Source organism: Melanotaenia boesemani, chromosome 20 (genome assembly GCF_017639745.1).
Source record: "Melanotaenia boesemani isolate fMelBoe1 chromosome 20, fMelBoe1.pri, whole genome shotgun sequence".
NCBI lineage: Eukaryota > Metazoa > Chordata > Actinopteri > Atheriniformes > Melanotaeniidae > Melanotaenia > Melanotaenia boesemani.
The window spans coordinates 21,873,172-21,885,739 of NC_055701.1; the positions used below are offsets into that span (position 1 = coordinate 21,873,172).

Genomic DNA, 12,568 nt, shown 5'->3' on the forward strand with positions numbered 1-12,568 from the left:
ATATCTCTCCAATATATCAAAATTATTGTAGTACAAACAGTATCCACCAGGGGGCACAAGAAAAGTATCATATTGTAAAAGCAAGGTTTTTACCATAAAGTGATGCAATAGGTCTCAGAAACTTTATGTATTAAATATTATATGTACAGCATTAAAGGGTTAAAGGTGTAACTTACAGTAATTTATGGACTTGATGAATACATTTTGTCAAATAATCTTAAACTGAAATCAAAATTGTCTGAGTAGTTGGTAAGTTCAAATGTGTGTATATTCTAAAAAGTTGAAGAGAAGATTTGTTTTCCTTACTGTGTTAAGTTTGTGTGCCACTGACGATATGAATAACCTCACCACCTCAAGGCCTTTTAGTCTGCCTGCCACACGCCACATTAACGCCTCTGAATGCTCTCGCCCAGCCTGGCAGCACAGCTGCCACCGTGTGTTCACCTGCCAGATCCTAATGTATATGCACTGTTTTCTCTGTTTTCCATCTTTTGTGCATGACCCTCTCCCTTCACCTCCTCCCCCTCGTGCATGGTGCACTTCCTCCACCTTCCTCCCCACCTCCCCCAACCACCAACACCACCTCACCCACCTACCTGATCCCACCCCTTCCATCACCTCACCGTCACTGACACGGCTGTATGTGTTGCTGCATGGCCTGTGGCCCTGACGCCTCGCCTGGCACTGGCCTCCTCCCCACACACACCCCAGGACCACTCGGGCACTCTGGGCGCTGAAGAGTTCAAGGCCTGCCTGATCAGCCTGGGCTTCGATATCGCCAACGATGCACAGGTACTTAATTGTAGCCACACCCCTACCGTGAGAGGTTTAACTGGTTTCTCTCTCCTTTTTTTTTTTTTTCTTTTTTGCACTTCCTGCCTTATACTTCCATTCCTTCCTTTTATTCTTGGATCCTCATGTCTTTACTCTCCCTCCCCGAATTTGTTTCCTGATTTCCCCCTTTGTCTTGCAACATCCACATTTTTTTGTGGATTTCTTGCTTAAATCTCCTCTTTGTTCATCCTTCGTACTTCTTGTGACTTCCTCTGCTATCCCTGCCCCTCCTCTGTATCTTTCTTCTACTCCTGGTTTCGTTTGTCCATCGCTGACCTTGTAGAAGAGAACAGGAATCATGGATGCTGAAGACTTCAAAACCTGCCTTATCTCCATGGGTTACAACCTGGTAAAGCAATGAGCACATTTCAAATATGAACATTTGTAATAAACAAGTTCCCTTGGAAACGGTAATGGATGTAAACTTTAATTTTGTTCTAAAGTCTCCTATTTTGGATACATAAACATGTTAAATGACATGGAGACATACTTACAAATGCATAAGAACATGTGATGGAAGATTTCTACAGAACCTGAAAGTCCTGTTGTTCCTTTGCTGTGCTGCTTTATTGTATTAAATAGTTGATTGACATGCATCTTCTCCGTTGCCATTAGGGTGAGAACGAGTTCTCCCGCATCATGAGCATAGTGGATCCCAACAGGATGGGCATTGTCACCTTCCAGGCCTTCATCGACTTCATGTCGCGCGAGACGGCTGACACAGACACAGCCGACCAGGTCATGGCCTCCTTCAAAGTTCTTGCAGGGGAGAAGGTATAGTACCATTTCAAAGTATCACCAAGAGAGCAGAGTTGTTCGCTGAACGTTGAGATCTGTTTTTGTTCCCAGTAGGCTTTATTTCTACTTTTTAAACCTGATTGATAATAAAATTAGCATATTTCCACCAGACCTATTAAGACATGAAATGTGACTGTATGAATGTTAATGCTGTGAATCTGCTGGATATGTAAGTAAGATGCTGTTTGCTATCAAGTTAACCATTTTAACCAGAATATTTTAGTGTTATACGCTTTTAAGCCTAAGTAAAGAAGGAAAATATGACAAAAAGTCTTCCACCCTCTAAAAAAAGAAGAAAAACCAAAATGATGAAATCAGCCCCACTGTGTCACAATACACTCTTCTGCCTCTGCAGATGTTGACTCCAGTTTTCTAAAGCTTAACTTATTAACAACATTAATCAGCTCTTTATTCATTCTTCTGAGTTTAATCTACCAGTAAAAAACTGGAAAACAAGAAATTACAGCCAGAAAATAAGACGTCCCAAATAAAAAAGCTGTTCATCATCTGCTACCACAGCACAGACTGTACTAATACAGCTTATTGTGTCATGTTTTTGTTATCCTCTGTAGAACTACATCTTAGCTGATGAGCTGCGCCGGGAGCTGCCTCCAGACCAGGCCGAGTACTGTATCGCTCGCATGGCCCCCTACACTGGCCCCGATGCTGTACACGGAGCCCTCGACTACATGTCCTTCTCTACCGCTCTGTACGGCGAGAGTGATCTCTGAACACTCTCAGTCGTCCTGACTGGGGACCACGAGCCAACCAGCTCGATCACCGCCACATCCTCCAACCGCCCCATCAGCACACTCCTGTACTGCTGCGCTCATTGTTTGTCTGTTTCTGGCCTTATCTTTTTGTCAGTATCCCCCGTCTCCTCGTGCTTCTCCTCCCACCCGTGCAGCCTCTTCACTGCTCCCTCACACTCCATCTCCGTTGTGTTTGCTTCCCACGCGATGCAACTCTCCAGGTTTACAAAGAGGGAGAGACAAAAAAATTTTTTTTTGTTTTTATTTTCTTGTTGTCATTGTTTTTCTTCAGAAAATGAATAAAGTTAACATATTTTATTATACTGAACAAAAAGGTATTTTTCTTCACCTGATTGAAATAAGAGACAAAACTTGTAATAAAGAAAAGATTCATATACTCTTTCCTCTAATTCTGTTTACTGCAGGGATCACCGGTGTTTTCTGTTTATCATTCATTCACATTTACACAAAGAGCAGAAAATACATGTATCATACAGCATTCTGTACATCCTTATATTTACAGGGAAAGCAGGTAAAACAGAGCTGTGATTGCCTGAAAATGAAAAATATAATGATGGGCATCAAGAAGAGCTACGATGTTGACTTGAAGGTGGCATTTGCATGAACGTTGGATCATTTTCTAGTGATCGGACGGTATTGAGGTTCTTCTTAAAGAAAATCTACACTGTTTTTTCCCCAAGCCAGAGCTTTGCTATGTTGACAGTTATGATCATGGTAAATTGAATTTAGGAGTGCATCTAAATACCTGCAGTCTTGAATATAAATATTTTCTCAGTCAGCTATTTATAAACTACTTCTCGGCTACTAAAGATCGAATTTTCTAAGGTTTTATATCTACATTAATGTTAATGCTTGTGCAAGAAAACGTGTATACTTTGTGATATTAGTAAAACTCATGTCTAGAAGTAATTTAGTCCTAATTAACAAACATAAATTTTACTAAAATAAAGCTTTTGAGTTAATACTCCCACCTTTTATCATTAAAACTAAGAGTATTAAAGGAGATTACATGGGTTGAACCAGTGTGGAGGAATTCAGTTTGACATTAGAGCTCAAACTATAGAGGATAACTATAAGCCTAACAACTGTTTCATGATTAATCTAAATTTATTTAGTTAGTGGTTTATAATATGCAAATATGCATTCACCATCTGATTAGTTGGCTGAAAGGAGGCATAGTGATCTCAGCTACGATCAGCTGCTCATGGTAAACCTTCTCAGCAGAGATGACGGGCGTGACTGGCTGGAGGAAAGTGGATACAGGGATACGGCACCAAGTTGGTCTGTAACTCCGCTAGATCAATGTTGAGGGCACCGTCAAAGCGAAGAAAAGCAGTGATAAAGGACACAATCTGACTGAGCAGCTGGTTGGTGTAGGTGGGCCGCCTGATGTTGAGGTTGCTGCTGCAGATATCGTAGATTGCCTCGTCAACCATAAAGGAACAGTCGGGGTGCTCTAGGGTGGTGTGTGTGGTCAAGATGGAGTTCCACCACGGCAGTGGACATCTGAGGGGCAGGGTACACTGAGATCTCCAGCTTGGACTTCATGCCATAGTCCACAAAAAGATACTCCATCAGCAGGGATGTGAAACCAGAGCCAGTACCTCAACAAATTTAAATCATTATGTTTGCAGATTCTCAATAATCAGAATACAGAGTTCATCTAGAAGCATTTGTGTTTGTGACAGTGGGCTCCAAATCCACAAAAACCGTTCTGAGAACATGCTTTCCAGCTCTAGTCCCACCTACGAAGGTATTGAAAGAATCATCTTGTCCTCCATTATCAGAGGGCATCTGTCCATCCCCTGGATCCCATGTTCCAGACAGTAAAGCTCCCAGCAGACATTGCCAATCTGGACACCAGCCTGACCAACACACACTAACATACACTCACACTGCAGGGAGGGAGGAAAAAAAAAATCTGTATGCACTTTGTTGCTAGTATGTCTGTCATATTAACTACTTCCTGAGGAAGTAGTGACATGGTCATTACTACTTTTCAGAAACTAAATTATAAGGAGAGAGGAAGGCTCCATTGTGAACAACTGAGGCATGACATAATTAACCAGTCTGTCACATGTACAATACTAGCAGGTAGGTGTTGAATTTAATCGTTTCTGGGATGCATTGCAATGTGGACGTGGACAATTCTACATTAATGCAATGACAAAATAATCAGTTATCAGTAATGTTATCTATAGTAATGTTTTTTTCTTTTTCTGGCAGTGGAACAATAAAGTTCCCAAGTTGAAAATAGCAATGTCATTGTTTACATGTTTATGATGTTTGCCATATTCAGGACATTCAGACTGATTTCTGAAATAACTATAATAAAAAGAGGGATTCATAATTATCGGATTGCTCTCTCTCTCTCTCTCTCTCTATATATATATATATAGAGAGAGAGAGAGAGAGAGAGAGAGAGAGAGAGAGAGAGAGAGAAAGAAAGAAAGAAAGAAAGAAATCTATTTCTAAATTAATTAATTTATTGTTTATTCATTCATGTAACTAAATTGTTTGACATAATTTGTTGGGAGAGTGCCTTCCGATTAAACGGACAACCACGGAAAACAAATAATCGTTTTCACACAACTACACGGACAATTTAGTATGTTGGACCCAAGAAGGAAATACGACCCAGCTGTGACCTGCTTGCTGTTTATGTCTGTGAAATGGACACGTAGCTTGAGAAAAGAGTCATGTTTAATATAAAATCTCTGCAGAGAAACAAAACGGTCAAATATGGAGTCCCTATGCTTGTAAGTAGTTATTAAAGTCCAACATTTTGTTTGTCTACGGAAACAAAGTGCCGTTACCTCCCACTTGCTAGCTAGTTAGCAGTTACATGAAAACCCAATGCTTACGTAAAAAACTAAGTTACTTTACTCATTAAATAAAAATAAAGTCGGATAGCGTCTACAGAACCTCATAATTATGTGATTGTTCTTTTTACCAGTTAATTTAGATATGTCTTAACGTGCGCTTTTTTTTTCTCACAGCAAAGTGCGCTGTTTGCTGTTTTAAAAGCTTTTTCTTGGTGTGTGTTTACCAGTTTGTTCACTCAGTTTAACAGCAGTCTTTGGTGAACCACTGAATGCAACACACACATTTAGCAGTTATTGTTAATTTAAAATTATTCTATATGTACTCGTGAATAACGTAGCAATATTGAACGTTTTTAACACGTGTGGATGAGTTTAAGTGAACACCTCCTGCTAAACGCGTATTTGTAGGTGGTTACTTAGCTTGACTGTATTCAGTGAAGGTGTTGAGCTGCATAGAGATGAGTATTTCTAGTAGCACATAGATAATTTTTATCTGCCCATAGCTTGTTTAAGCTGTTGCAGCCTTAAAGACAATGGTCCACCTTAACAAGCGAAAGCTCCCTGTAAATTTAGCCCAATCAAATCACGCAGTCTTAACATGAATACATATATAGTTCACTAACCATAAATATATGTATTTTTCTGTTTCAGCTGCTTGTAATTGGTGGCTCCTTTGGCCTACGAGAGTTTACACAAATCCGATATGATGCCCAGAAGATCCGAAAGAGGGTTAGTTTTAAATTATGTTTCAGGAAAAAAAATAAAATAAAAAAAAAAATAAAAATGTGTGTGTATATGTGTGAGTTTATATCTATCTATCTATCTATCTATCTATCTATCTATCTATATATATATATATATATATATATATATATATATATATACACACACATACATACATACATACATACATACATACTCTATCTATACTCTATCTATACTCTAAATAGCACAGTGGCCAGTGTGGGGAAACTCCTCCCAGTGGTTAGAAATAAAATTGCATCTTTTGTGAACGTGTGGCGCGCTGTTAGAATAACACCTATGCCAGGGGTGCCCAAGTCCGGTCCTCGAGATCTACCATCCTGAAACTTTTAGATGCAATCCTTCTCCACACACCTAAATCAGATGTCATCTGCATGGCATTCAGCTCTGCAGAGGCCTGGTAACAAGCCAGTCATTTGATCTCGGGGACCGGACTTGGGCACCCCTGATCTATGCAGAAATGTTTGTTATAAAAGTGTAGCGCTCTTGTATGAATTTAGATCCATCATTCAGACATGGAGCAAAAAATGCTCGTCTGACCCATTTAGAGTGAGTCAGTTCAATTGCAACACTTGTTCTTAGCAGTCATTTCATCTGATGGTCTGACTGAAGGGAAGTTGTTGTTTTCCGTTATTTTATGGGGACAAACACTGCTGCAAGTCATCTGAGTCGGAGCCAGATGGCATGGGCGGCATGGGCATCTTTTCTTGTTATTGTTCATGTCAGTCTGCAGTTGACAGTGGATGATGGTGCTGGAGGAGCACATTGTGCCCCTGGCACTGTGTCTGTGCAGCGTCCTCCCCACACAACTCCCTCCCTTCTGACAGGGCCTGCGGCATACAGAGTCTCTTAAACCCTGTAGTGTAAAATTTCCTCTTTGCTCAGTGGGTTGGTGCACATGTGATTTTAAGGCACTGAATATCCAAACTGTCGTGCAAATGTGCTAGTTGGTTTTTAGTTGAATTGTTATTGGTTGATTACACTATTTTGCTCCTGCAGATATTTGCTCACTTAAGTCACAGTGCCCACGGTCTGACATTAAATCCTTTGTGTGATTTCATTTTCTCTTGAATGATTTAATGTAGCCTGAAGGCAGAGACAAACTTAAAGGCTCTTGGCCCTTACTAAAGACTTAAGCTTCTGGTTATCCCAGATTTTTTAATTTTCTTGTTTGTGTGTATTAGGTAAGGCTATGAACATTTCCACAGTGGGTATCATATTAATTACTGACTATTAATTCCCTGCTCTGACAGCTGCAAAATATCTCATATATTATTTATTAGCCATCGTAATGTAGGTTTAATTACTGGTCAGTCATGGAATTGTGAAACTCATCAGTCACCCACATAACCACAGCATTATAGCTGTGAAATATTAGAACTCATTAAAGTAATGCTTCAAAATGCGATTAATTTCAGACCTATTTTTGGGCAAAATCAGTTTTCAGTCCAAAGCTCTGATCGCTGCTCAGGCCTGAAAATTTGCCCAAAACCTTGTGGCATAATTTTCCTCCTTCTCCTACTGAATTTGGTGTTGATGCCTAATTGAGATGGTAAATTGGATTCGCCTGGTTTGGAAATTGAAAGAAGCTACTTTACTTCTTTTTCAGAATAAAAATGTACTTGTACTCTATCACCAAAATTTGTCATTCAAATAAGATGACCTGTTTGTCATTTTGTCTTTTGAATTTATTTATTTTTTTGTTTGTGATAGAATGAGCTAAAAGCTGTATTTTCTTCTCTGTTGTTGTTTTTTTTTAGCTTGATCCTTCACTGGAGGCTAAAGTGGACGCCCAAAAGCAGTCAGTGATTTTGGAGGAAGAGTATAAGGTAAGGAGAGCCAGGCTGACAGACCCTGGGGATGGGTTTTTTGTCTGCACCAAAGCAATGAGGGTGAGCAATAATGTTTTTATAGAGTGTCCTCAATTTCACAGAATCCCAGAAATTTGCTTATAATTCTTCAGTAAAGGACATTTGCCCAGGTGACATTTACCTAACAAGTGATTGCATACATTTTACTTTATCTACACTGGAATCTTGTCATCATGCACAGTGCAGAGCTTTAAAAAGCAGCAGATCTCAGACAATCAGAGGGGTATTCCATGAAGCAGGATTAAGGGAATCCCTTGCTTATTTCGATAAGTCTGGCTCATTAAAGGGAGAGTTTTGTTCCATTAACGTGACTGAAATGAATCGCAGCTGAGTTACTATGGTAACTAGTGCAGGTAAACAAGTCTGCTCCAGACCAGGATAACTGTCCAGCTTATTCTAGTCTTGTCTCAAAGAATGTCCGACGGGTCGCAACGGGATTTCCTAAAGGAGCGTTCCTCCAGATAAAATGCACACTCATGTTGTTCATGTCGTGTTATAAGATATCAAAATCCATTCAAATCAAATAACTATATATATTGTTTCTAAAGATCTTAATATAGCAAAAGTCAATCATAATATGCAGGGGTTGCAACATAGAGGATATTAGAGAAAAGAAGTTTTAGACGGACCGAATACGTTGATCATCGCAGCGTTTGATCTACGGATGACAGAACGGCTCTGAAGCTGCTTTTAGTCTCACTCATTTCATCCACTTTCCCTTCATCCATTCATTTGGGCTTGGTAGACATTCTGGGTTCTGCACTAAATGAGAATATGCAAGTCTGTCAGGAATCAGTCTTCATGAAATGAGGCTGAGCTGCGTTTAGGGGACTAGAAACACATGCAAGCAGGTCAGAGTTGGTCAAATAATATTTGCAGATAACTCAGGATTTGTATTTGGGTATCAATCGTTCAGTGAATATAAATCAGCTTCCAAACTGTGTTTCTTAAACTCCATTTACTTTTTTCTCTGTGTGGAACATTTAAGCTTATGTGTATGAAGAAAAGATGAACACTGAATATAAATATAATATAAACACTGAAGGAATTTCTGCCTGTAGGAAGTTGACAAATGAAAAATGAGACTTGCAGTACGAGAAGTGTGAAAGAAATTTTGCTGCATATGGTAATCACTCATATATATACTCATATAATAATCACATGTATATTCAGTTTTCTTTATTAATTTATTATTGTTAATCCATTCACTACCATTTGCATATTTTGTGTTCTCAAATTACAGAACACTGAAGTTACAGTTTTCATTGTGTATGCGTGTGTGAGGTCAGACTGACCACTTTCTACCCAGAGCTCTGATATGGCAGAGTTGAGACTGGTTTTCGACCTGCTAGATAGCAGTAGTTGTTTGGGATATCAGCTTGTTGTGGTATGTGGGCTTTGTCTGAAAACTGGAAGAAAGTGGCGCCACTCAGTCTTCTTTGGTTTGTGGCAACATGTTAAACAACCGACCCACATTCGAGGTCACATTCTGGACCTGGTTATTTCAAAGGGTGTTGATATTTCTTCTGTTGTGGTCACTGACTTGGCCTTGTCTGACCATTTTTGTATTTTGTTTGATTTACTGATCACTCAGAATGTTCAACCAACCTGCTTCTCCGTTAGGAAGAGGTACATTAATGAAAGAACAAGTGCTAAGTTTGTGGAGGCCATAGCTATGTTACCAACAACCAGTGCAGAGTCAGTTGATAGACTCCTGGATAATTTCAATCTGAAAATCTTGAATGTAATGGATGCTGTTGCACCGATAAGAATCAAGAGCAACTTGAGCAAACAGAAAACACCATGGAGAAACACCACTGTGGTTACCAGCCTAAAAAGAGAATGCAGAAAAACTGAGCGGAAATGGCGGAAAAATAAACTTCAAATTTACTATGAGCTGTACAAACAAAGCCTGCGTAACTATAACAATGAGTTGTGCAAGGCCAGAGAGCTGCATTTATCTAAAATGATTAACAGGAATGTCAACAATTCTCGCACTCTGTTTGCTATGATTGAAAAACTTACAAATCCTCCTAAACAGATAAGCCCAGAGCTCCTTTCCACTGAGAAATGCAACCAATTTGCAAACTTTTTTAGCCAAAAAATTAAAACAATTAGGCAAAATATTAATTCCACACAGTCAAACAAGAAAATTAGTCTGTGTCTAAAACCCGGAAATAATTCTGATGTCATGTCACAATTTAAAATGGTGAATTTAAAAGTCCTACAAGAAACAGTTTGGCATTTGAAATCAACAACATGCACTCTGGACATGATACCATCCGACTTTTTAAAAACAGTTTTTACCTCAGTAGAAAGTGATCTTCTACTGATAGTTAACAGCTCACTGGCATCAGGCATTTTTCCCAAGTCACTAAAGATAGCTGCTATTAAGCCACTCCTAAAGAAAAGGACTCTAGACGCCTCTATAATGAACAACTATAGACCTGTCTCTAACCTCTCTTTTATTTCCAAGATTATTGAAAAAGTTGTATTTCACCAGCTTCATGACTTTTTAAATGAAAGTGGAAATCTTGATAAATTTCAGTCCGGCTTCCGACCTCATCACAGCCCTGAAACAGCTCTGGTCAAAGTGTTAAATGACATTAGGTTGAATACCGATTCTGGTCAAGTATCAGTCCTGGTTCTGTTGGATCTCAGTGCTGCGTTTGATACTGTAGATCACAGAATCCTGTTGCACAGGCTGGAAAACTGGGTTGGACTTTCTGGAGCGGTCCTTAACTGGTTCAGGTCCTATTTAGAAGGCCGGAGTTATTTTGTTACGATCGGCAGCTATGAATCCGAACGAGTGGCCATGACTTGTGGAGTCCCCCAGGGGTCAGTCCTTGGACCTCTTCTGTTCAACTTGTATATGCTCCCTTTGGGTAAAATATTACAGAACTATAGCATTAATTATCAAAGTTATGCAGATGATACACAACTTTATGTGTCTCTGTCACCAGATGACTACAGTCCAATAGACTTATTGTGTCAGTGTCTGGAGCAAATAAACACCTGGATGAGGGAGAATTTCCTACAATTAAATGAAGACAAAACTGAGATTATTCTGTTTGGTAGCAAAGAGAAGAGGGTCAGCATTGGCAAACACCTGGAGACTCGGGCTCTTAAAATTACCAACCAAGTTCGTAAAAACTTTTCTTTTCTCATGCGCCTATGCATGAAATCTGCACGGTAACTTTTTTTTTTTAACTTATCTTGCTTTTAATCATTTTAATGTAATTTATTATTTTATTGTGATTATGTGTTGATTATGTGTTGATGCCTTTTACTATTCTAAATATCTGTAATGTCTTTGTTTTATGTAAAGCACTTTGAATTGTCCTGTACATGAAATGTGCTATACAAATAAACTGCCTTGCCTTGCCTTCTATTCCTCATTTATTATTCTGCTGTTTGACCTTCAGCTGGAGACCAGCTGAATAAAACTGTTTCTCTCTGATGAATCCTCAGAGTCTCTCCCGACTTCACGCTAGTCGGGACAGCCACTCTCATTATATGCAAGTAATTCTTTATTCAATACTTCTCCTGTAAATAAACCTTATATACTTTTACTCATTCCAGACTCTTGGTAATTTTTCTACAACAGAAGTCATTAGTCCAAAAATGCATCATCTACTTTGGAGGTGAATTGGATGCAAAAATGTTCTTTTTTTTTTTAAATATAATGAATAATTATAATAAATTGATATTTAATATGGTTAGACACAGCCCATTGACTTCCCTCAGCCCAGCTCGGAAAAGCTGAAAAGCAGCTTCATCTGATGTTCTCATCAGCTAATACATATGTTTATGTTGAAATGAAGAATCCTGTGACGTTGCAGTCGCTGTTATATCTTGTTCTTTAATATTGGACTAATTACATCCTGAAGTTAAAAGCTTGCTTTTTCTTTTGCATGTTGTTGTTTTTCCCTGCAGAAGATGAAGGAAATTAATTTGGATGAGTGGAAGAACATCCGTGGTCCCCGTCCCTGGGAGGACTCGAGGGAATACCAGGAGCAGCAGCGCAGCAGGCTGAGCAAAACAAGCTGAGACTCCGGGATGAACAGACGGCACACACACCGCAGCAGCACGGTGATGGACTGTAGACACGTCTACGGAGACGAAGCCACTGATGTTCAGATATCCCAGACACTGCAGCGTCAGGGTTTTGGAGTTGGCTTGGTTAAAATTATATCTCTATTTAAAGAAATCTATCATTTTTTTAATAGAAACAAATGTATAAATGAATCTGATTCAGTTTGCAGTAACAAACAACCAGCAGGTGGCACCTTCCATTCAGACAACAAGGAGGGACTTATGGAGTATATCGATGTGATTTCCATGTTTCAATAAATGATTACTGTTGTTCCTAAGTGTTACCTTTGCTTTCATTTTCTTTTTGAAAAAACAAAACCCCAAAAAAAACTCATGGATGTGGTCTTTGTTTACAACAATGTTGCATTGATTTACAAGCCGAAAGCATAAAAGAATAAATAACAACACTTCAGCCTTTCCTCAGGCTTTATAGGTCTCAACAGTAATCTGTTTTCCTGACAGTTATTACTTTGCACGGCGGTGGATTGATTGCATTTATAATGGAAATAATATTACTTTTTGCTTTTTTTTGTCAGGCAAAACAAAAGAACATGACTTCTGCTGTATGCTACTTAGGTGCATATGAGTAATGTCTGATAATATACCCGCC

General features: G+C 39.1%; 2 protein-coding genes across 6 annotated transcripts in view; both read left to right on the forward strand.

Moving 5' to 3' along the window:
- The window catches only part of actn1 (actinin, alpha 1), a 59,164-nt gene extending 56,383 nt beyond the window's left edge, over positions 1 to 2,781 (forward strand). For 2 of the 5 annotated variants that reach the window (XM_041971259.1, XM_041971258.1), the window contains exons 19-22: positions 712 to 792; positions 1,118 to 1,183; positions 1,450 to 1,608; positions 2,205 to 2,781. In XM_041971259.1, coding sequence (XP_041827193.1) covers positions 712 to 792; positions 1,118 to 1,183; positions 1,450 to 1,608; positions 2,205 to 2,363 — 465 coding nt within the window. In that variant the 3' untranslated portion in view covers positions 2,364 to 2,781. The remainder of the gene's footprint in view (positions 1 to 711; positions 793 to 1,117; positions 1,184 to 1,449; positions 1,609 to 2,204) is intronic. The other 3 variants (XM_041971263.1, XM_041971262.1, XM_041971261.1) reach the window with 2 other exon arrangements.
- A 2,197-nt stretch (positions 2,782 to 4,978) lies between these two features.
- LOC121630792 (cytochrome c oxidase assembly protein COX16 homolog, mitochondrial) lies at positions 4,979 to 12,236 on the forward strand. The gene is made up of 4 exons (XM_041971277.1): positions 4,979 to 5,164; positions 5,882 to 5,959; positions 7,753 to 7,821; positions 11,800 to 12,236. Exons 1-4 carry the CDS (start codon positions 5,105 to 5,107, stop codon positions 11,911 to 11,913), a joined length of 321 nt encoding a protein of 106 aa, XP_041827211.1. The 5' UTR covers positions 4,979 to 5,104; the 3' UTR covers positions 11,914 to 12,236.
- The last annotated feature ends 332 nt before the right edge of the window (positions 12,237 to 12,568 follow it).

Bases quoted from the DNA above. Each gene is read 5' to 3' on its own strand.
- LOC121630792 (XM_041971277.1), top strand. From the start codon at position 5,105: ATGTTTAATATAAAATCTCTGCAGAGAAACAAAACGGTCAAATATGGA. The intron at 5,960-7,752 runs GTTAGTTTTAAA...GTTTTTTTTTAG, and splicing joins CCCAGAAGATCCGAAAGAGG to CTTGATCCTTCACTGGAGGC. The intron at 7,822-11,799 runs GTAAGGAGAGCC...TTTTCCCTGCAG, and splicing joins TTTTGGAGGAAGAGTATAAG to AAGATGAAGGAAATTAATTT.